This window comes from Mustela putorius, unplaced genomic scaffold, assembly GCF_011764305.1.
Source record: "Mustela putorius furo isolate JIRA1106 unplaced genomic scaffold, ASM1176430v1.1 tig00000129_pilon_pilon_pilon, whole genome shotgun sequence".
Taxonomy (NCBI): Eukaryota; Metazoa; Chordata; class Mammalia; order Carnivora; family Mustelidae; genus Mustela; species Mustela putorius.
The window spans coordinates 43,363,650-43,386,212 of NW_025421290.1; the positions used below are offsets into that span (position 1 = coordinate 43,363,650).

The following is a 22,563-nucleotide window of genomic DNA, read 5'->3' on the forward strand; positions in this document are numbered from 1 at the left end:
GAACACATCACCTATGACTTCTCTGCCCCTCCCTGATCCCATCTTGGTCCTAGAGATTAATAATATGCTGTTTTGTTTTGTTTTTAGAGATTTTATTAATTTATTTGAGAGAGAGAGAGAGCATGTGCGCAAGCGTGAGTGGGAGGGGCAGAGCGAGAGGGAGAGAGAGAAATCTCAAGCAGGTGCCACGCAGAGCACAGAGCCTGACACGGGGCATATCTCATGACCCCTGAGATCATGACCCGAGCTGAAATCAAGAGTTGGAGGCTAAACTCACTGAGCCACCTAGCATCCCCAACAATACGCTATGTTTTTGTGTAAATCATCTCCTTTTCTTTTCTTGGCCATTTTAACCACATAGGGATATTATATACATATTACTGCTTTTGAACATTATGTAAGAGTTTCATACTGCAGATAATCTTGAGCAATTTGCATTTATTGCTCAATATGCTCATGAGATTTATCTTTGTTGGATTATGTACTTGTGGTTCATTTTCACCATCAGTTTTCCATTGATTTGAGTATGCAACAACTAACGTATCTATTCTCCTGTAAGAGAGGCATTTGAGTTGCTACCAGGATTTTGGTGCTGTGAACCTTCTCTCGCAAGTCCCTCTCTGCAGGTGTGGTACAGTATATGCCTTGAAGAGATTTATTCCATTAGACAAGTTAATACCAAATTATCTTCCAAAATGACTTCTAAAGCGGTTGTACCAATTTGCATGAACACCATTGCTCTGCAAGATTTGCTCATGTTCTATCTCCTTCAAACACTTGATGTGATCAGACTTGAAAATTTTTGCCCAGGTGTGTCCATTTACCCTTTCCTGATGATTAACATAAGGTTGCGCTTCTTTTCATAGGTTTATGGGCGGTTCCCCTTCTGTAAAGTGGTCATTTGGGTATTTCGCTCCTTTTTCTATCAGTTGTCCTCCTACTGATTTTTTGGAGTTCTTAATTCTGGGCAGCAATCTTTCTTTGATTAATTTGTTATGAATATCTTTTTCCAGTTGATCATTTGTCTTGTCACACTGTCTTTGTGGTGTCTCTTCTGACGAATACCAGTTCTGAATTTTCAAGTCGTTAGATTTATCAGTCTTGTATTTTATAGCCTGTGCATTTTGTTTTGTTTAAGAAAACGTTCAGTCTTTGGGATGTCATAAAACTTCCCTTGTGTATTTTCTTGGAAAAGTTTGGAACATCTGTCTTTAGCGTTTAGGTTTTGCTGTTGCTGTTGTGATGACCTAGTGAACTGGCTTAGGCTACCTTCAACTGGTCTTGCAACTGATCACATGATGGCGGGATAGGTGAGGTAGGTCCGTGCACCATTTTCCTTCAGGAACCACAGTGCCAGAGCCTCAAAGCTCATCTCTCCATCTTGGTCTTGCCTCAGAAGGAAAAAATGCATTTGGTATGCTAGTTCATTTCTGTTTTCTTCACCATTTTCCTGAGGGAGATGCCCTCATGGATCCCGTTTGTTTTCTGACAGTTTCTGACCTTCTTGGTGCTTTTAGCCAAGTGGATACCTATAGGTCCAAGCCCAGAGAGCCTTGTTTAGGTTTTTAATTCACAGGACATTGATTTTTACGTATGGTCTGAAGTAGTCATTTAATTTAAACATTTTCCTCATAGAGATAATTGCTTAGTTTTAGTTTTGCTGTTCTAGCAAATTCCAACCCATTTAGTGGCTTAAAAGCACACAAATTTATTTTATTACTGTTCTAAAAGTTAGATCTGGGTTTCAGTGGGCTAAAATCAAGGTGTCATCGGGGCTACATTCCCATCGAAGGGCCCTACGAGAGTTTATTTATTTCTTGTATTCATTTCCCAGCTTCTAAAGGTTGTCTTCTTGTGGACTGCTTCTGTTTTCAAAGCTTGCAATGGCTGGTCAAGTTTTCTCAAGGTGTGGTGCTGCCTTTTCTGCCTCCCTCTTTTGCTCATGAGGACCCTTATGATTATATTGGCTTTACATGGATAATCCAAGGTAATCTCCCCATCTCAAGATCCTTAAATGAGGCTCATCTTCAAAGCCTCTTTTGCCAAGTAAGGTAACATAGTCACAGATTTGGGGGGATAAGGACCTGGACTTTTCCGGCAGAATATTATTCTAGAATCATAGATTCAACAGATTAAGTACAAGAATCAACAGATTCAGCACAAAGTGTATTAAATCTTTTCTGAGCCTGGGGACAGGGGAACACTGATGGTAATAATGCTTGGTATATGCCGGGAGTTCCTCTAAGCGTTGTATACATATTATCTCATTTAAGTCATTTAAGAGGCTGTGCTGAGTACTACTGTTATTCTGACCTCAGAGATGAGTAAAATGAGGGCCAGAGTGGTTAAGTACCTTGCCCACAGCAGGAAGTAGCAAAGCCAGGATTCTAGGGGGTTGGTCAGAGCCAATCCAGGCAGTTGGACTCGGAGGTCCGCACATTTAACCACCATGCTTTTGTTGAATGAATACAGGAAGTGAATAAATCTAGCTTCTCTTAACTGTGTGCTCATGCCTAAAGACATGTAACCTCTCTGAGCCTCACTTTCACTATCTATAGTTTTGGAATAGTGGTGCATCTCATCTGTACTTCATGGGGTTGCTTCTTGGACACATTGAGACAAGTCATAAGGAAACAATTCAGATAAGAAAAACAGGGCGGCAAGACTCCTTCCATTGCATGTCACTGGCAGAGCTGGGACTGAAACCAAGGTTTCCTGGCAGCCAGGCTGGGGTAGGCTATTTCTAGCACAGGATAGTAAGCACAGCAGTTACAGAGTCTAGTCACCAAACTGACTTCATCAGTCTCCTGCCCTGTAGCAGCCAACATCAAAGCTATATCTGTGTATTTAACCAGTTTGTCATTTAAGAATGTCATCAAGTCTCAAGTGGTGGTGTTACAAAAGCTAAACATGAGATAATACTTCTTAGCTGAAACAGGATAAAGTTTACAAATATGATCTATCAGTTACGAATCAAGGGGAAAAGAGGACAATTTCAAAAATTGACAGGCAAGGGAGGCTGCAAGGTATTTCTAAGAAAAACCACCTCCCCCGTGTCTCTGCCTCTTCTCCATCCTGATCTCTCCAACCTCCCCCTTTTTCCTTAATATGGAGCAGAGATCAGAATACCTGGATTTTAGCGATGGGGCAACCACTGACCATTTTTGTTTTGAACTTCAGAGGCAATACTGAATAAAAGGAGAGGGGAGTGGGGAAGGACTCACGCTACCAGATATTAGGACATATAACATGTAACAAAAACATATAACATATAACAAAGACGTAGCAAGAAAATCAGTGTAGTGCTGTTATAAGGAACAGATCTAGATCAACAGAGCAGTAGTTAGAGCCCTGAAACAGGGATGTATGTCTATTAAGACCTGGTGTAGGACAGAGATGCCTTTACACATCAGTGGAGAAAAGATGGTTTGTTTGTTGTACTGCTGGGCAAATTGGCTCACTATGCAGAGAAAAGAATATTGTATTCCTGGTTATACCATATGCCAGGTTAACTACAGATGAATAAAGACCTAACTGTGAAGGGCACAGTTAGGTGGCTGGGTGGCTCAGTGGGTTAAAGTCTCTGCCTTCAGCTCTGGTCATGATCCCAGGGTCCTGGGATCGATAGAGCCCCGCATCGGGCTCTCTCCTTGGCAGGGAGCCTGCTTTTCCCCCCTCTCTCTCTGCCTGCCTCTCTGCCTGCTTGGGATCTCTGTCAAATAAATGAATAATAATAAAAACGACCTAACTGTGATAGATAAAGGTATGAAGTTATTAAGTAGGGGAAGGTGTAGGACAATATTTTGAGTAGGAAAAGATTCTTCAATGAGACCCAAAAAAATCCACTCCACAAGGCTTAAATTAAATGCATTGGTTTACATCAAAATAAGGATTTCCCCTATACTGTAGTATAGCAAAGGCCAAGCTATCAGGACATGTGAAAGATTGGAAGAAATACTTGCATTGTCCAAGACTGACATGAGATTAGAATTTAGAATATATAGGAAGCTCCTTTAATTCATTCAGAAAAATAATAGGAAATTTAGCCGAAAAATAGGCAGAGTATGTAGTTAATTCACAGAAGGGAAAAAATCTCAATGGTTCTTCAGTATACAGAAAAATGGGTAACATCACTTTATTAACAATAAAATTAAATGAAATTACAATGTGATACTACTTTGGTGATATCAGAGTGACTTAAATTAGGACATCAGATAATACCAAGTGTTAGCATATGAAGTGGGAAAATAGGAATCTTTCACTCTTCATGTACCACTGGTGGGAGGGCGAACTGAGAAAGCCACTCTAGAGGGCAGCTTGGCAGAGTGAAAACAAGCATTGCAGACTCCATGACCAGGCAATTGCATTTCTTTCTTATGGTCCATCAGGGACACGTCTAATCTCACTCTGGTGTTGTCTGTGGTTGCAAGGAACTGCTGGCAACCTAACTCTCCATTTTTTAAGGAATTGATAAGTAAAATGCGTTAGATGCACAAACTGAATGCTATTAGTGGTCAGGACTAATGAATACCTAGACTATATAGATCGCAGCCTAGATAAATCTCTAAGACGTTATGTTGAGGGAAAAACAAGAAACAGAACGAGTTCTTCGCACAGTGCCTTTCATGTGTTTTAAAAACAATACAGAAACTAGCAGTCTCTCTGGAGGATGTACTGGGACATGTACTGGGACGGAAACATACAAGAGAGGGTGCGCAAGGCCGGTAGAGAAACGAGACGGTGGGGAGGGAACGAGTGGAAAATAAAATAAAAATAAAATTAAAAAGAGCTCTTCTAGGAGCTGAAGAGTATGCTCAACATAACTTTTGCCCCTGAGGTCCAGAAAAATCGCCTCAATCCCCTTCGCATCGCTTCCTATTCTTAGCAGAATCGGATGCAAGCGACTCGGTGTGGCTGCCCAGAGCGGGCCTTTCTCTAAAAGGGACCTCCTCTCCCTTCCATCCACCTCGCCAAGCACTTTGCTTCCTCGCACTCCTGGCAGTATGTCCCACAATCAAATCAAAACAAGCCCAGACTGCGATTCGAAGTGGCCTTACTTTTATTTCTCTAGGAAAGTTCGATTGTTTAAGATCCAGTTTAAGTGTTTCCTCTCCGGGAGTCCTTTTCTGGCTGCAGCCTTATCCAAGTGCAAGCCCCTCCAGGACTGTATACTCACACACCCTTTCCCCTATTACCCGAGCACACCACGCAGTAATCGCTGATTGGGGGTACACATGCCTCCCCCGGGGCTAAGGCTGAGCCAGGGTAGTCCCCACGTACACCGCTCGCCTGCTGGTGTGGGCAATTACGAATTTTCGTTACGAAGTTTCGTTATTACAGCAGGTTAAACACGACAGCAGCCCACCTCCCTCTCCTTCGCTTCCCCAGACATTGGTTCAGCCCTCCGCTCCCGACCCCCGCCCCCAACCCCCGCCCCCAGCCCGCCTCCAGAAGCTGCTGGAGGCGGAAGGTTCTGCGCACGCGCCATGGGGCGGGGCGCGTTCGGCCGGGGGCGGGGCAAGGGGAGAGGAGGGCGCAGAGGGGCGGAGGGGGCAGCCACGGCGTGGCGCGGCAGTTGCGTCTGGCTCGCGTGCGCTCGGAGCCTGGGGGGGCGGGGCTGAGGCGGGCTTGTGGCACCTCCCCCGCCTCTGGCCCCGCCCCCGCAGGCCGCCCGCGCGCCTCGCCCCGCCCCCTCGCCTTACCCGCCCCGCCCCCCCCACCGGCGGCCGCGCTCCTTCTCCCGCCGCCAGCTACCCTCCCGCCCGGCTCCCTCGGCCGAGAGCGGGAGAAAGTCCTGCCGGTGGGCGGCCGCGGGGCTGCGAGCGTCCGGCATCCCGGGGCCGCTCCGGCCCGGGCGGCGAGGGGGCCCGGCGGTCCATGCATCCGCCGCCGCCCGCCGCTGCCGCGATGGATTTCAGTCAGAACAGCCTGTTCGGCTACATGGAGGACCTGCAGGAGCTCACCATCATCGAGAGGCCGGTCCGCCGGAGCCTCAAGGTGCGCCCCGGGGAGGAGCAACTGTCCGCAGGGCGCCTGGCGACTGGCCCGGGCCCCGACCCCGTCGCGTCCCCTTCTCCTTCCCGAGGCGGCCCGGGACCCTCTCGGAGTCGGGCTGGACCCTCCGTCCTCCCGCGGTCGCCGTGTCACCCTAAGCCCGCCCCTGCTTCGACGTAGCTTCGGTTCTCCCAGCTCGGACCCCCATCCCCGAGGGACTGGCGCCTCGGACGCCCTGGGCCCCCTAGTCCCCCGGCCCAGCCCCGCACGGGCCCCTTCCCTAACCCGCCCCCAGGAACGGCCGGTCCAGCGTCGTCCCCCGAGCCGCCCCTCCTGGACGGCCGTGGCCCCTCTTCCTTCCGCCCTGCGGGAGCTGCCCCTCGAGGCCGCCGCCGCCTTGTCCCCTCCTGGGTGCCCCCCCACCCCTGGACCCCGTACCACTCCTCAGTCTACACAGCTCCGCCCCCACCCCCCTCTCGGAGACGCGGCGGATCCCGCTTTCCGCTTCCTCCATCGGAGCAGCTCGGGTGCCTCTGCCCCCTCGTCCGCCAGGCCTCCCTTTACCTCCCACCCAGCACCCAGTCCCACTACGGGTTTTCGAAGCCCTCTCGACCCGTCACCCCCATCCTGAGTCACCGCACGTCCTTTCCTCCCAGCCCCTCCAGGACTCCAGCTGGGACCCTGATCCCCACTCCCCGCCTTGAGGGAGTCAACCTTCAGTTTGCTCCCCCACCCCGCAGAGTCATCTTCGTCCCAGCCTCCAACCCTCACTGCCAGCAAACCTAGTTTTCGGACCACCCCCTCCCCCCGCCGTCCTCTCCAAAGCTCCGTTGAGCTCTTCTCACTCCCACCTGCCGCAATATCGCGAATCTTTGATTTCCTTCCAGCCCCAGAGTTTATTCCCTTCCCTTCCCCCACTCCACATTTCGTCTTTTTCATTCTCTCTCGGCTGCAGTTTGCCTCCATCCCCCCCCCCCCTCTAGCATTTCCTGGGGTGGAAAATGCTGGAGAAACAGCCTTGGGGTATTAGAGATTTAAAAGTACGTACGTATGTATTTCATATGTGCATATAAAACCGAGTTCGGCAATATTCTGAAGCCACAATGTAATTCTCAAGCTAGAACAGTTTAAAAAAGAAAGAAAAAACAAAACAAAACCAAACCCCTCCAAACCCCCCCAAGCCCCCAGACTTTACCACCCCAACCCAGCAATTGGAGAAAGAGACCTCTGTGGTCGATTTATGTGGGTTGACCCCCACACAAATCAGCACCTCGAGTCCTCTTGATGAGTTTTCAGTGATACTGCTTAATTGTGAAACTTTTGCATTAGTCTCTACTCATATGGGGTTTCCGGAGGGTCACTGGGGGGCGGGTGGGGGTGGGGTGGCAAGACTAATCCACGTTTGTATGCATATTTGTATTTTACACTTGACAGACACCAGAAGAAATAGAAAGATTGACAGTTGATGAAGACCTCAGTGATATTGAAAGGGCTGTTTATCTGCTCAGGTATTGCTCCAAGTCTTTCTGTGAATTTGTTGCTCGTTCCCTGTGGCAGCGTGGATGGACGCGTTGTGAAATGTCGTTACGGTTATGTTCAGATTCACTGAACGGCTTGAACGGAGTACTTTGGCATGCACAGCACTTAATTATGTTGTAAGTTAAGATTTTGGTATGGACTTAACATGTTTGAGAGCTGAAATCAAGTAAGACCACCAACTTAAAGAGTATTTCTAGCGGGAGGAGGAAGAGAACAGCAAAGGATTTGAATCGGATCTCATTCTTTTTTTTAATTTTCCAGCTTTGATGGTTCTCCCTTAGATCAGCAAGTTTAGATGAGACTTAAGTTAATCATAGAATATGAACTGATATGCTATTTACTATATGGAAAAACCCCCCACACAAATCGAGTAGCTCAGTTTGTTGTTCAGGATATTCTGTTTATATTAGTTTTGCTATGTAAGCTTTGTAATTTTGTCTGAAAGATTTTAAATGTAATTGAGCCTACTGTCGTTTAATCTCACAGCTCTGCAGTTTTGCTTAATGCAGGTGGTTATTGCAAATATTTATAAAATTTCTTTCAACTAAAAAAAACTTTAGATTTAACGTCTTAAAAGCTAATGCAGTGAACATTGATGAGCTTATCTGTGAAAATACTGCAGAGGCAGAAATTTTCCTAAAGTACTTCGTGTATGTTTGTTTTAAAATTTTTCTTTAACTTACAACCACATGCTTTTCTCTCTGGCCAATTAGTTTTTACTTTTGTTTTTTAGAACAGATTTTGAGAACTGGTGTTATTTACCTACTGAGATATTTATTTTCCTCGTTTCCTTAGCTTAGGTCAGCTTTGCCATTTTCAGGCACTGGCAAGTTTCTTGTTCTCCTTTCTAATTTATAGGTCATGCTTCTAGTTCCATGTTCTTCAGTGGAGGATCCTGTAAAAAAAAAAAAAAAACCCTCCCCATGACTTCCATTCTCTTAATTTTTAGCCTATTCATGGCTTTTTGGGTTTCTGTTCTTAGTTTAGTCAGAATTGTAGCATGCTTATAATTTAGACCATTCTAATAATTCTATCACTTGAACATGTTTCTGGGTATTAGATCTTATGTTGGTGTTATTTACCCTCCTTTGGTGATCTTGGGTAGCATGCTATCATTATTTCTCCCTATCTGTTTAAAAAAAAACTTTTATTTATGTATAAATTAATAGTAATATGTTTTTGATGTTTACATAGAGAATAATTCAATGTTTAACCTCTTTTGTTATATTTGAAGTACTTTATTCCTTAGTAATTAACACGTCCAATATGGTGAACAATAGTTGTAAATTCTGCCTTTTCCCTGAGTTCTTTTGTTTGGAGTAGGTAGACAATTGATGAGAGTTTGGATAAGTTTCTTTTAACATACAGCAGTTAATGATTTGTAGTAAGTTCCTACTGGATACTCCTACTGAATTCTCTTCTTTTGCATAAACTCTGGCTTACAATTAGGTAATGAAGAGTCTTGCTCTACTTACTTGTGACAGCAGATACCTTATTCTAGATATCAGTGACAAGACTTCTTTTTTAGGAGGGCTTACTTGTTTTCTATTTTGCTTTTATTGTTTGTTAGTGAACTGGGTCATCTAAGTTGTCTGTATTTGTCAGACACACAACACAATTTTCATCCTCTTCTGGAATTTACAAAGTCCTTCAGAGACAGATAGGTCCTCTCATTCTTAGACGGGAGTTTTCAAAGAGATCTGGTATCTCTTTGTGGCTCCTCTACCTTGAAGGAGGTTTGCAAGGTGACTCAGGAACACTAGTTTGGTTGTGTATGGGTTCTCTGGCGGAGTTCTTTGTATTCTCACCACCTCCTGGGGGAAAGGGAGATTTCACTTTTAGGCCCGCTTCTGCAGGGATAACATATGCACGCTGTCTGAAAGTTTCTTTCTTCCCTGGGATTCCAGGGAAGGTGTGGGAATGCCGTATAGATGGATTCCAAACTTGGCCTCTGTTGCAGACTCTTCTGCTATTTTATTTTGAGCCTTTTATTTTAAATGTACTTTGTTCCTTTTTTTTTTCATTGTACTTCCCAATGCTATGCTATAGAACCTCATACTGAGACCTGTTCCCCCGCCTTTTTTTTTTTTTTTAAGATTTTATTTATTTATTAGAAAGAGAGAGAGAGCATAGGATCGGGGTCGGGGGAGAAAGAGAGGTAGAGGAACGGGGCGGGGGGAGAGGGACTGAGTATGGAGCACAGAGCCTGTGGAGTTAGGTCCCAGGACCCTGAGATCATGACCTCAGCTGAAACCAAGAGTTTAATGTCAACCCACTGAGCCACCGAGGTGCCCCCTGCTTTTTTTTTTCTTTGATTTTCAGATTGATTTTTGAATGCTTTGCCTTTTCTTTTGTATTGACTATTTAATATCCAGATTCCCCCCCATCTTTGAATGTCAGATTTGTCTCTTTAGTTTTCTTATTTTTTTTTTTAAAGATTTTATTTATTTATTTGACAGAGAGAAATCACAAGTAGATGGAGAGGCAGGCAGAGAGAGAGAGAGGGAAGCAGGCTCCCTGCTGAGCAGAGAGCCCGATGCGGGACTCGATCCCAGGACCCTGAGATCATGACCTGAGCCGAAGGCAGCGGCTTAACCCACTGAGCCACCCAGGCGCCCAGTTTTCTTATTTTGTATAGTAAAACTCTTTTGGAATCTTAGGTTAAATTAGAATTCAGACAAATGTGTTTGCCACACACATGCTTTATCTCAGTGGAGGTTCTGATAGCATTTAAATTGAATCTAATATATAAAACATTATCTGTAGAGTACTGTCATCCAATGAAAAACTAATTACATGGTTCATTATCTCTCTCTAAAATATGGTGGATCAATTGTTAATGCAGTTTCCATAATTAAGCTTAGACCATTACGGTATTTGAAGACACGACACAGATGAATTTGTGGTTTTGCCTAAATACGATGCTGATACACCCATCTGTGGCATTTAGTGCTGAAGCAAGACAGCTTTCCTAATAGTTACAGCTGGTGGCTTTGTCAAAATCCGATCACATCATCTTTTTCCTGTTCTCTGTAATCTTTGTGATTTGGGCATATATTTTAGGAATGTACTGAAAATATGTGAATAATTTTGTTAGAAAAGAGCCCTAAGTTTGTTAACTTAGGGTTAAGTTATTAGGTTAAGTCTTTAGGTTAAGTTATTAGGTTTAGTCTTTACTTACATATTTATAATTGCCTACCACATAAATTCCAGAAACTTGGCACAAGGGACTCTATCTTAGCCATGCAGTGTGATGTTCCCTCAGGCCCTCAACATTTTTTTTTTTTAATGACTTGATTGAGATGTAGTTCATTTGCCATACGCTTCACCCATTTAAAGTGTGCAGTTCAGTGGATTTTCGCGTGTTCACAGAGTTGTGCAACCATCGCCACAATCAATTTGAGAACATTTTCATCATCCCCCAAAGAAGCCCTGTACCTATAAGCAGTCACTCTTCACTTCTTTCCGCCCCTTCCAGCCTTTGGGAATCATTAGTCTACTTCCTGTCTCTATGGATTTGCTTATTCTCTGGACATTTCATGTAAATGACATTATACAATATGTGGCCTTTTGTGACTGACTTTTTTCATTTAGTATAATGTTCTCAAGGCTCACGCATGTTGTAGCAGGTGTCAGTCCTTTTTATTGTTGAATAGTATTATGTGGTGTGGGTATATCCCATTTTGCTTATTCATTCATCAGTTGATGGACACTTACTTGGCTTGTTTCCACTTACTTAGTCCTTTACTGTTTGAAGCCGTCCTGCTGGCCTCTTCACTGTTACACATATTCATCGTGTCACCTCTGCTTTTCCCTTACCTCTTACCTTACCTATGCTTTTCCCTGTCCTGGAGGAGCTTTCATTACACCTGTTCAGCATTCTCCATCACCAGGATCCAGCTATGATCTTGCATCTTTCCTAAAGCCTTTCTGAACTGCTGAAGCCACATGAGCTGCTCCCATATCACTTATGGATGGCCTCCCTCAAGAAGAGATTAATCACTACAATGTATTTCTTAATTGTGTGTGCACAGGCTCATTTTCTTTAATTGTAAGCTCCTGGAGGGCAAGCATCCCTTATGTTGTTGCTGTTTTGGTCTTCCTTGTTTTGTGCTGTGATATAAGCATATACCTCTTCTAAAGTATATTATTTATTTTTTTTTTAAAGATTTTATTTATTTATTTGACAGAGAGAGATCACAAGTGGACAGAGAGGCAGGCAGAGAGAGAGAGGGAAGCAGGCTCCCCGCTGAGCAGAGAGCCCGATGTGGGACCTGATCCCAGGACCCTGAGATCATGACCTGAGCCGAAGGCAGCGGCTCAACCCCCTGAGCCACCCAGGCTCCCTATTATTTAATTTTAGATGACCAAAATGCTAGATGAGTTAAGATACTTCTGATTTTTTTTTTTTTTTTGTATTATAGGATATAGAATCAGACATTTAGGTCATAGCTTATTCTACTCATTATTATCTATGTGATTATTATCTAATAACCACACATTATTTATGGTGGTTAAGCTCTCTCTTTTCATCTGTAAAATGGAAATAGCAATACCTGTTTCCCAGGGTTGTATTATGATTGGAGCCCTAACCCAGACTAGGTGCCCAATTAATGTTAATTTCCTTCTGTCTCTTTCCCCCGTCCCTACTTCTTTGTTACTTAGGTTCTCAAGCTACATTTCAAACTTTTAAAAGAAGATAACAATATTAATTTTGCCTCCCAAGAATTTAGTAAAGCAACTGGGAAATAAAATACGTCACCTGAAGTTTATGAAAGATACCTATTAACTTCCTTTTCTAATAGTATCTATCAGAAACCAGAATCTTCACAAATAATAATTAAGCATTTCTAAGCTTGAGTTTTACAGATTTATATTTTCTTACCAAATGACGTTATCTTAAGTAATATTTTCTCTTAATGTTATGTATGCATTTTGTGGATTGGTTAGTGTTAACCTTTTATGTCTATTACTTTCATCGTCACTTTACACTATGGATTTTTTAAAAAGAGTTATTTATTTTAGAGAGACAGAGAACTTACAAGAGAGGGAGCACATGAGTCTGCATGAGCCGGGTGAGGGGCAGAAGGAGAGGGAGAGGCAGAGAATCCCAAGCAGACTCCTCACTGAGCGCAGAGCCCAGCACAGGGCTTGGTCCCAGGACCCTGAGATCATGACCTGAGCCAAAGACAGATGCTCAATGACTGAGCCACCCACATGCCCCCCAGAAGAGCCTCTTTAATCCCTCACAAGTGGAATGGATAGTTGGTTAGTTCATCCTAAAAAAATTGGTCAGCATGGGGAAATCATAAAAATGATGCCTACATTCAACATTTTATTTTAGTGTATAAAAAAATGGATTTGTTTGCCACTCTTTTGTTGTAGGTCCACTGCCTTTTCTTGGAGTATAGGTCTGCTGATTACAGTTCAGGATCTGCTTTCTTGCACTGATTACCCCCGTAATGCACTTATAATGTCAAGTTTATGTTTCTTTAAAGCTGAGTGAACATTTGAAGATGGCTTAGGAAGCTTTTGGAAAGCATGGTCTTAGAATTTTGTGATTTTCTACTCATCTTTTACAAGTTGTCTAGTTCTTCCTATTTCAATAGCAATCTTCTTTGGTAAGTTGTCTTGACTGAGTGTTTCTAAACCTCCAGTTTACCCTTCATAGAAATAACTCTCTCTTTTGCATTATATGTTTCTGCAGTATTTAATTAAATATGTAATTGCAGTAGCCAGGGAAATTGGGATTAACTGGTCTGAGAACAAATGCAGCCGACTCTTCATTATAAATCCGCTAGAGTGGAAGCCTGTGAACATTCTAGAAAGTAGCCTGTTAGCTATGAGCTTTCAGTCTGCCTTTGGCAAGGAACTGGAGAGTGTTGTTTAGTTGGAAGAGTCCTTTAATACCGTGTTGAGAGAGGTATTATCCTTTTTCAAAGCACGCACTATGATGACCTTTCTTCGTCCTTTGTTATCCGTGATATTTCTCTCTTGTTTCTGCATTGAGTTTGAACCACGGTCTGGTCTGTTATTCCTTTACTTTTGTATACTTAAAAAAAAAAAAATAATGAGTCAGGAATCTCAGGTGAAGAGTCCCTTCCTTCCCCTCCCCCCTCCTCCCCTTCCCTCCCTTCCGTTCCTTCCCTTTCCTCTTCCTTTCTTCCTTCCTTCCTTCCTTTTGTGGCAGGAAGATGGAGGAGCAGAGGGGGAGGGAGAGAATCTTAAGCAGGCTTCATGCCCAGTGTGGGGCTTAGTCTCCAGGACCCTGAGATCATGACCTGAGCCGAAATAAAAAACCAGATGCTTAACTGACTGAGCCACTTAGGTTCCCCAAAGAGACATATTTTTTGTTTTATTTTTTTTAAAACAAGCTTTTTGAACATCTGCAGAAATGTGCACAAACCCTAAATATATAGCTTGTTGAATTTTCATGAGTAAACACACCCATGTAATCAGCACAAAAGTTAAGAAATAGAACACAATCTCCTGTATTACTCTAGTACCTCCCTCGTACCCCTGTCCAGTTCCTCCTGCTCCCTGCAAAGGGTAACGACCATCCTGACTTTTAACATCATAGATTAGTTTACTTGATTTTGAACTTTGTAGAGTAGGAACCATGGAATGTACTGTTTTGTGCTTAGCTTTTATTGAACCTTTTCAAAAAGAGATTGGTCCATATTGTTGCATGGAGAAATAGATCATTCATTTTTTTTGCTGTATAGTATTCCATTATAAGTCACAATTTATTCTTTCTATTGTTGATGGACATTCGGCTTATTTCCAGTTTTTTGCTGTTATAAATAATGCTGCTCAGAACATTCATGTACAAGTCTTTTGATGAATATGTGTGTGTATTTCTTTTAGTTAAACTCATAAAGTAGAATTATTGGTCATTAGTATATACATATGTCTGGCTTAAAACATATGGCTAAACAGTTTTCCAAATTGTGCCAATTTAAACTTCTGTCTGCAGTGTCTGAGTGGTCCAGCCCTTACTTTTAAGGAATCAAAGGGTCAAACCTTCTAGGATGTAAATTTCCTAGCATATTTATAAGGAACTGCCTACTAATAGCCTGAAGAGGTTTCTCTTTTCTGGCGCTGGATTTACTTACACCATTGAACGTTTTTATTTTCTTTTTTTTTTTAATATAATTTTTTATTTTTTATAAACATGTATTTTTATCCCCAGTGGTACAGGTCTGTGAATCACCAGGTTTACACACTTCACAGCACTCACCAAAGCACATATTTTCTTATAAGAATGTTCCCAATGAGAGGTCCCATTAAAAAAAAAAAAAAATTGCCCAAATTATCTTACTTGGTGAAGGTGAGGCTTGAATGACTTGCCTTTCTACAGAGAACTAGGAAGCACCTCCATTTTCATGTTTTAAGATAGAGGGACTAGTGTTTCACATATAAAGAGCAGTATATAATGGATTCCAGTTGTATATCTTACATTATTGCTCAGGCTAAGTTACTTAAGTCCTTGGCAAACCTCGAATTCCCTGTTTTGGAAAAGTACTAGGTCACTGATTATAAGGGGTTTGGTGGTTATTTCCACCTCCCTTTCCTTGCTTTTTGTAATGAGCGTAACAATGGCATCTGCTTCTTTTTTCTTATTTACTGAAGCCTCAGAAGGCTCTCTCTGTGACATCAGTAGAAAGCAGAATGCTCTCATGGGATCTGTACGAAAAGCTTAACAAAGAGTAAACTATTTTCATCAATGTAAAAGTGACCCATATCTTGTCATTGGAAAGTTCTGAGCTTACTAATGACACAATTATGAGAGATTTGGGCAGTTCTTATCTTGTTAAGTATAGTTGGAGATATTAATAATGGAAAAGATTGGTAATGCAACTAATAGTTACTTTAGAATAAATCTTATAAGTTAAAGCTAAAAGGTACGGAATATTTATTGAGTACTTTTATGTGTTAGGCATCACCTGGGGAACAAATGACATTGTATCAGCAGGTACTTTTGTTCAAGGAAGTACCTGTTGAAGGAAGTAAAAGCATTTTTCTTAGAGTTCAGTAGAATAGAGTTCATCCCTGGTTAACAAGCGTGTTGGATGTTGAGACGGCAGGACATTGTGTCAGAAATACTTTGTATTAAGACAAACCCAGATTTATTCTTAGAGAATGGGGCTCACTCATTTAATTAGTGAGACACCTTGGGTAAGTTGCTTAGTTTTTCTTTGAGTTCAAGCCTCCTTTTCTAAAATGGAAATAATAATACCTAGACTACAGAAAAGTAAGATTGGAGGAGATGTATGTGGAAGGCACAGTGCTTGGTGCAGGGTTATGTTTAGGGAAGGATAGTTGTTATTGGTCTTTTTAAATTTTATTTTTAAATTTAAATTAAATTAATTAACATATAATTTGTAATTTGTTTCAGGGTTTATTGGTCTCTTTAATCACCTGTTTGTAATTCAGAATGTATTTTATAGGTCTATGTATAGAATGTATGGGAAAATTCCCATCTGGAAACTTCCTGTAGTTGTAAAGTTTTCTCTCCAGATGGTGCCTCTTTGCAATTAATCTTCCACTGTGACCGTAGGCAACCAGTGATCTGCTTTTTGTCACTATAGATTGGTTTTTCCTGTTCTAGAATGTAGACATACTTTTTCATATCTCTTGGATGAATGCCTAAAAATAGAATGCTGGGTTATGTGGTAAATTTATATGGTTTTTCATTTTTTATAGTTTTCTTGAGGTATAGCTGATATTCACTGAACTGCAGTTAATTGTATGATTTGATAAGTTTTGACATATATATGTATATATAATATATATGTGTATATATATATATCTCTCCGCACATACACCCATAAAGCTATCATCACAACTCAGATAATGAGCATATCCATCACCTTCAAAAGTAACTTTGTAGGGGCACCAGTGTGGCTCAGTAGATTAAGCATCTGCCTTCGGCTCAGGTCATGATCTCAGGGTCCTGGAATTGAGTCCTGTATCTGGGCTCTTTGCTCAGCAGGGAGCCTGCTGCCCTCTCTCCCTCTGCCTGCCGCTCTGCCTACTTGTGATCTCTCTGTCAAATAAATAAATAAAATCTTAAAAAAAGTAACTTTGTGTCCCTTTTTAATATCGTCTCCCTTTCCTCTGATCTCCCACGTAGGCAACCACTGATATACTCTCTGTCACTATAGATTAGTTTGCAATTTCTAGAATTTTATAGAAATGAATTAGAATATCTGCTATTTTGTGACATCTTTTACTCAACTTAATTATTGTGAAGTTCATGTATAATGTTGTATGTGTCAATAGTTTATTTCTGTTTGGTGTTGATAATTATTACATTTTAAGGATATAATATATTTTGCTTATCCATTCATCTGCTAATGGACGTTTGGGTAATTTCCAGTTTTTGGCTACTACAGACTTAAGTGGGTATAAATATTCATGTACAAATCTTTGGTGGACACATGCTTTCTTCCTTCTCTGGTATATAGCTAGGAGTGCAGTGGTTGAGTCCCATAGTAAATGTATATCTATAAATTTTAAGAAACTGCTAAACTGTTTCCAAAGTGAACTTAAAATTTCCAGGCAGTGTATGAAAGCTTGCTCCATAATACTCGTTGACATTTGGTATGATCAATCTTTTTAGTTTTAAGCCATTGAATGGTATTTCTGGTGGTTCAGTGTAATGGTGTTTCATTGTATTTGTAATTTGGCTTTCCCAAATGACCAATGGCTGTTGAGCATCTTTACATGTGTTTATAAGCCAGCCTCAGACCTTGTTTAGGTACGTATCTGTTCAAAGCTTTTGCCCTTTGGTTGGATATGTGTTTCGTAGATATTTTCTCCCAGTCTGTGGCTTTTTAATCTTCATAAAAGTATTTTTCAGAGAGCAAAGGGTATTTGCTTTGTTGTGGTCTAGTTTTGATGAGGTCTAATTTATTGATTTTTTTCCCTTTATAATTAATACTTTTTGTGTTATATTTAAGAGATTTTTGTCAACTTCTAGGTCAGGGGGATTTTTTTCCTTTGTTTTCTTTTAGCAGTTTTAAGGTGTTAGCTCTTAATTTTAGGTCTCTGATCCATTCCCAGGCAAATTTTGCATATGGCGAAGGTAAGGTTTGAGGTTACTTTTTTTGCACATGGCTAAAACATGCAATAGAAAAGGGCTAGTTTGCGAGTGAGCAGACGTGGCGTTTGTGTCTGTGATCACGTTCAAGTCACTTAAGTTTTTCAGGCACTGTTTCCCCCCTATTCCCTCCATAGAATACCATGGGTTGGGCCTGACAGAATTTAAGGTAACCTCTTGCTTCAGCAGGGTATCCTCAATTTTAAGATAAAGAGATGTTGAATCCCAGTTTATTATTTCATCCACTAGGTGGTGCTAATGGTTATCCCTGTAGGGTGGAAGGTCCTTGGAGAGGTGAAGAGTTCCACAGCCTTTTTAAATAAAAAGTGTCATTTGCAAGGCAAATAGTCATAATTCAGAAAGTGCCTGTGTTTCATTAAGGATTGCATGCAATAATATTATGATTAGAGAAACAACACTGTTCATTTTGTTGAATATCAAAGTATTTTTTCTTTAAAGAGTTGTACACATTGTAGATTTCTTATGAGTCTGTTTTGGGCAGAATGAGAGTTACATGGCTAGTCTAAAAATATTTACATGTTCATGCATGAAAGATAAGACTGAGAAGTCTGGCTGGCTTAGAATTGTCATATAAATTCTCTTGGTAATAAGTTTATAAACTGTATTTGCCTAGAAATTCTCTGGTAATGAAATTGGAAAATACTTGCTTGGAAAGTAGGTAGTTTTGAAGAGGGAAAGGATTCACAAAAGTACAGCCTGGGCTTGTACGGGAGAGGACATCTCTCCCTGCAGCTCTGATAATGGTGGGGAGGGAGGGGTATGGTTTATACGTGTGGTTGGTGTGCATGTGTGCCTCACAGAATTTTCCAGTTATTTGGGGGTTTTCCCAGATATCTTTATGTTATTGGCTTCTAGTTTAGTTCTGTAATGGTCACGGGACATACTTTACTCTGCTTGACCTAAGTTCTTTTAACTTTACTGAGGTCTGTTTTATGGCCCAGAACATGGTTGACCTTGGTGAATATTCCATGTGTACTTGAAAAACGTGTGCATTCTGTTGTTGTGTATAAGGTGCTATAAATATGAATTAGATCACATGGGCTGATGGTATTTTTCAAGAGTTCTATATTTCTTTTATTTTCTATTTACTTATTCTACTGATGACGAAGACTGGAGTAAACTCCAGTTTAAAGTCTCTGTAAATGAGGATTTGCCTACTCCTTTCAAATCTGTCAGTTCTAGTAGTAGTTCAGGTATTTTGATTTCTGTATTTAGGTACATACGCCGTTAGGATTGCTATGTTTTCTTGGTGATTTAGCTCCTTTATAGTTACGTATATTTGTCTTTACCCCTAGAAATAGTCTTTATCCCTAGAAATAGTCTTTTGTTTTTATCAGTCATTATCTGATATTAATATACTCACTCCAGCATTCTTTTGGCTAGTGTGTACACACTGTATCTTTTTCTGACCCTTTGCTTTTTCAAACAATTTAACTTGATTTTTAAATTTTATTTATTTGAGAGAGAGACAAAGAGAAAAGAGAGCCCAGAGAGAGAAAGAGAGGAGAGGGAGAGGCAGGCTCCCCGCTGAGCAGACAGTCTGAAGGCAGGTGTTTAACTGACTGAGCCACTCAGGCACCCCTGACCTTTTGCTTTTTTAAAAAGATCATTTTGGAGGGAATTATTTTAGGTTCCCAGAAAAGTCATAAAAATAGTTCAGACAGTTCCCATATGCCTTTCACCATTTTACTCTAAAGTTAATATCTTACATAACCTCGGTACTTTTGTCAAAACTAAGAAATTAACATTGGTACATCACTATTAGCTAAACTATAGACTATTTGGATTTTACCAGTTTTTTTCATTAATGTTCTTTTCCTCCAGGATACCACATTGTACGTAGTTGCCATATCTCCTTAGTCTGCTCTTGGCTGTGATGCTTTCCTAGTCTTCCCCTGCTTTTCAGGATTTTGATAGCTTTGAAGAGTGCTGGTCAGGTATTCCATAGAGTTTCCCAAGTTCTGTTTTCCTAATATTTTTCTCATTATTAGATTGGGCTTATGGGCTTTTGGGAAGAATACCATAGAGGTGAAATGCTTTTCTCATCCCATCATTTTGGGGGGTACATGCTAGTAACACGATTATCACTGGGGGTGATAATCTTGATTACTTGGTTAAAGTAGTATCTGCCAGGTTCCTCCCTTGTAGGAGTCGTGAGAGAGGACCTCCCTTGTTTCTGATCTTAGGGGGAAGGCGGTCAGTCTCTCACCATTAAATATGATGTAAGTATTCCGAATTTGCTGACAGTTTTTATTATGAATGGGTGGTGAATCTTATAAATTTATTTTTCTGAATCTATTGATATGATGTATGGCTTTTCTAACTTAATTTTGTTAATATGTTGAATTACACTGATCAGTTTTCAAATGATGAACCAGCCTTGCATTCTTGGGATGAAATTTACTTGATCACGATATATTAGTCTTTTTTCAATGTTTCTGGGCTCTATTTGCTATTACATTTTTGAGGATTTTTTCATCTAATATAATACTTATCTATAATTTTCTTTTATCTTTGCCCAGTTTTGGTTTTTGGAGGATGCTCATGAAATGACTTGCAAAATAGTTTCCTATTTTCTGGAAGAGGTTGTCTAGAATTGGTATTATTTCTCCCTTAAATGTTAAAAAAAAAATTTTTTTTTAATGTAATCTCTTACCTCAACTTGGGGCTTGAACTCACAACCCTGAGATCAAAAGTCACATGTTCCATGGGCTGAGTTGCCAGGTGCTCCATATTTCTTCATTAAATATGAGGTAGAAGTTACCAGTGAAACCATCAGGCCTGGGATTTTGATTTTTGAAAGGCTTTAGCTAAAAATTCAGATATTTAATAGATAAAGGGCTGTGTGAGTTGTCTATTTCTTCTTGAGTAGGTTTTGGTAGTTTTTGACTTTCAAGTACTTAACTGTATTCCATCTAAAGTTACTGAATTAGGCTAGTATTTTAATGTTTGTGGGATCTGAAGTGATGTTCCTTCTTTGATAGCTGATACTGGTAATTTGTGTTTTCTCACTTTTTTTTTTTCTTGTTTACATTTGAAGTTTATCCATTTTATTGGTCTTTTAAAAGAACCAGCTTTTGGTTTCATTTTTCTGTAATGTTTTTCTGTATCAATTTCATTGATTTTATTCTGTATTCAAGATTTCCTTCATTCTGTTTACTCTGCATTTAGTTTTCCCTTCTTTCATTTCTTGAGGTGGAATCCCAGTTTATTGATTTTAGATCTTTTATTTTAGTACATGCATTTTTATTGATTTTAGATCAGTAGCATTTTATTTTATTTTATTTTATTTATTTATTTTTTTTTTTTTAAGATTTATTTATTTGTTAGAGAGGGAGAGAGAGAGCGCGAGCACAGGCAGACAGAGTGGCAGGCAGAGGCAGAGGGAGAAGCAGGCGCCCCGCCGAGCAAGGAGCCCGATGTGGGACTCGATCCCAGGACTCCGGGATCATGACCTGAGCCGAAGGCAGCTGCTTAACCAACTGAGCCACCCAGGCGTCCCAGATCAGTAGCATTTTAATGCTATGTATTTCCCTCTAAGGACTGCTTTAACTGCATTCCACAAATTTTGATGTTCTGTGTCTTCATTGTCATTTAGTTGAAATAAAAAACCTTTCTTTCAGGGGCATGCAGGTGCTCAGTTGGTGAAGCTTTCATGTCTGAATCTTGATTTCAGCTCAGGTCATGATCTCAGGGTGCTGAGATTGAGCCCTGCCTTGGGCTCTGAGCCCAGCCCGGAGTCTGCTTGACTGTCTCCCCTTCCCTCTGCCGCTCCCTTTGTTCATCTGGGCACATGTGCTCTCTCTCTCTAAATAAAAGCTTTAAAAAGGAAAAAAACAACCAGACTTTCTTTCAAAACTTCTTTGACTCATGAGTCACTGAGAAGTACATTGCTTAATTTCCAAATATTGGGGGATTTTCCAGGTATCTTTTTGTTATTGATTTCTTGTTTAGTTCCATTACAGTTTAAGAATGTAATTCACCTGATTTCTGTGGCTACCTCTTCCTTTCCCATAATTTCTTACTATTCCCTTCTTTGCTCGATGTGTCCTCCAGCCATCTTTGCTATTCATTAAACATGCCAGGTCTGCACCTACCTCGGATTTTGCACTTGCTTTTAATATGTTTTCCTCACATATCTGCACTGCTAGGTTTATTATTTCCTTCACATCTTTACACATATGTGGGTTGCTTGTTTATCTCAGATAAATGGCACCATCCTCTGCTTGATGTCACAAGTTAAAAACCAGTGAGTATTCTCAGTCTTTCCTGTTCCTCATCTGATATTTAAGCAAATTAAATCTTTCTTTTACAAAATAGGAATGTTCACAAGGTTTCTGTAGTTTTTTGATAAAGACATTAAAGAACTCCCACATTTCTTTATTCAAGATGGTTTTTAAATACTGGAGTAGTAGAAACCTGCTGAGGGGTCAGAATTCCAGTGTTTTAGTCATTTCTTTTGGTACCTTTGTGGGTAAATAGATGTGGCCTCTTTTTTTCTTCAGGAAGAATTTTCTTAATGTTCCAAAACAGCATGTATTTTATTAGTTTGGCTCAAGTTTCTTAATTATTATACAGAAATATAAATATGTTTTAAAATATATGTATTTACATGTATATATAAAATTAGTTGAGCCTAATTTTGTTTCTTTATTAAGCAGTGAGAGCTATAAAACTTGTGCTTTTCTTTTAATCCTTGTTGCTAAGAGATCTGTCTCTAACCAGCTGTGTGACCTTGGGAACATCATTTAGCATCTCTATTCTGTTAGTAAAGTGAGGGAGATGCGCTTAGTCATGCTGTTAAGACCCTTTCTTGCATCGTGACTGTATACTTAATTCAATGCTCAGTGCAGTTAGCAGCTTACCTTCATTTCTCTATTCCTTCAAAAATATTTACTTATTTG

The 22,563-nt window shown here is 40.7% G+C and overlaps 1 protein-coding gene across 4 annotated transcripts in view; it reads left to right on the forward strand.

Moving 5' to 3' along the window:
• The first annotated feature begins 5,693 nt into the window (after positions 1-5,693).
• The window catches only part of PPP4R4 (protein phosphatase 4 regulatory subunit 4), a 103,716-nt gene continuing 86,846 nt past the window's right edge, over positions 5,694-22,563 (forward strand). For 2 of the 4 annotated variants that reach the window (XM_013057437.2, XM_013057438.2), the window contains exons 1-2: positions 5,700-5,997; positions 7,429-7,502. In XM_013057437.2, coding sequence (XP_012912891.2) covers positions 5,878-5,997; positions 7,429-7,502 — 194 coding nt within the window. In that variant the 5' untranslated portion in view covers positions 5,700-5,877. Of the gene's footprint in view, positions 5,998-7,428; positions 7,503-15,563; positions 15,712-22,563 lie in introns of those variants that run through there. The other 2 variants (XM_045073203.1, XM_045073192.1) reach the window with 2 other exon arrangements.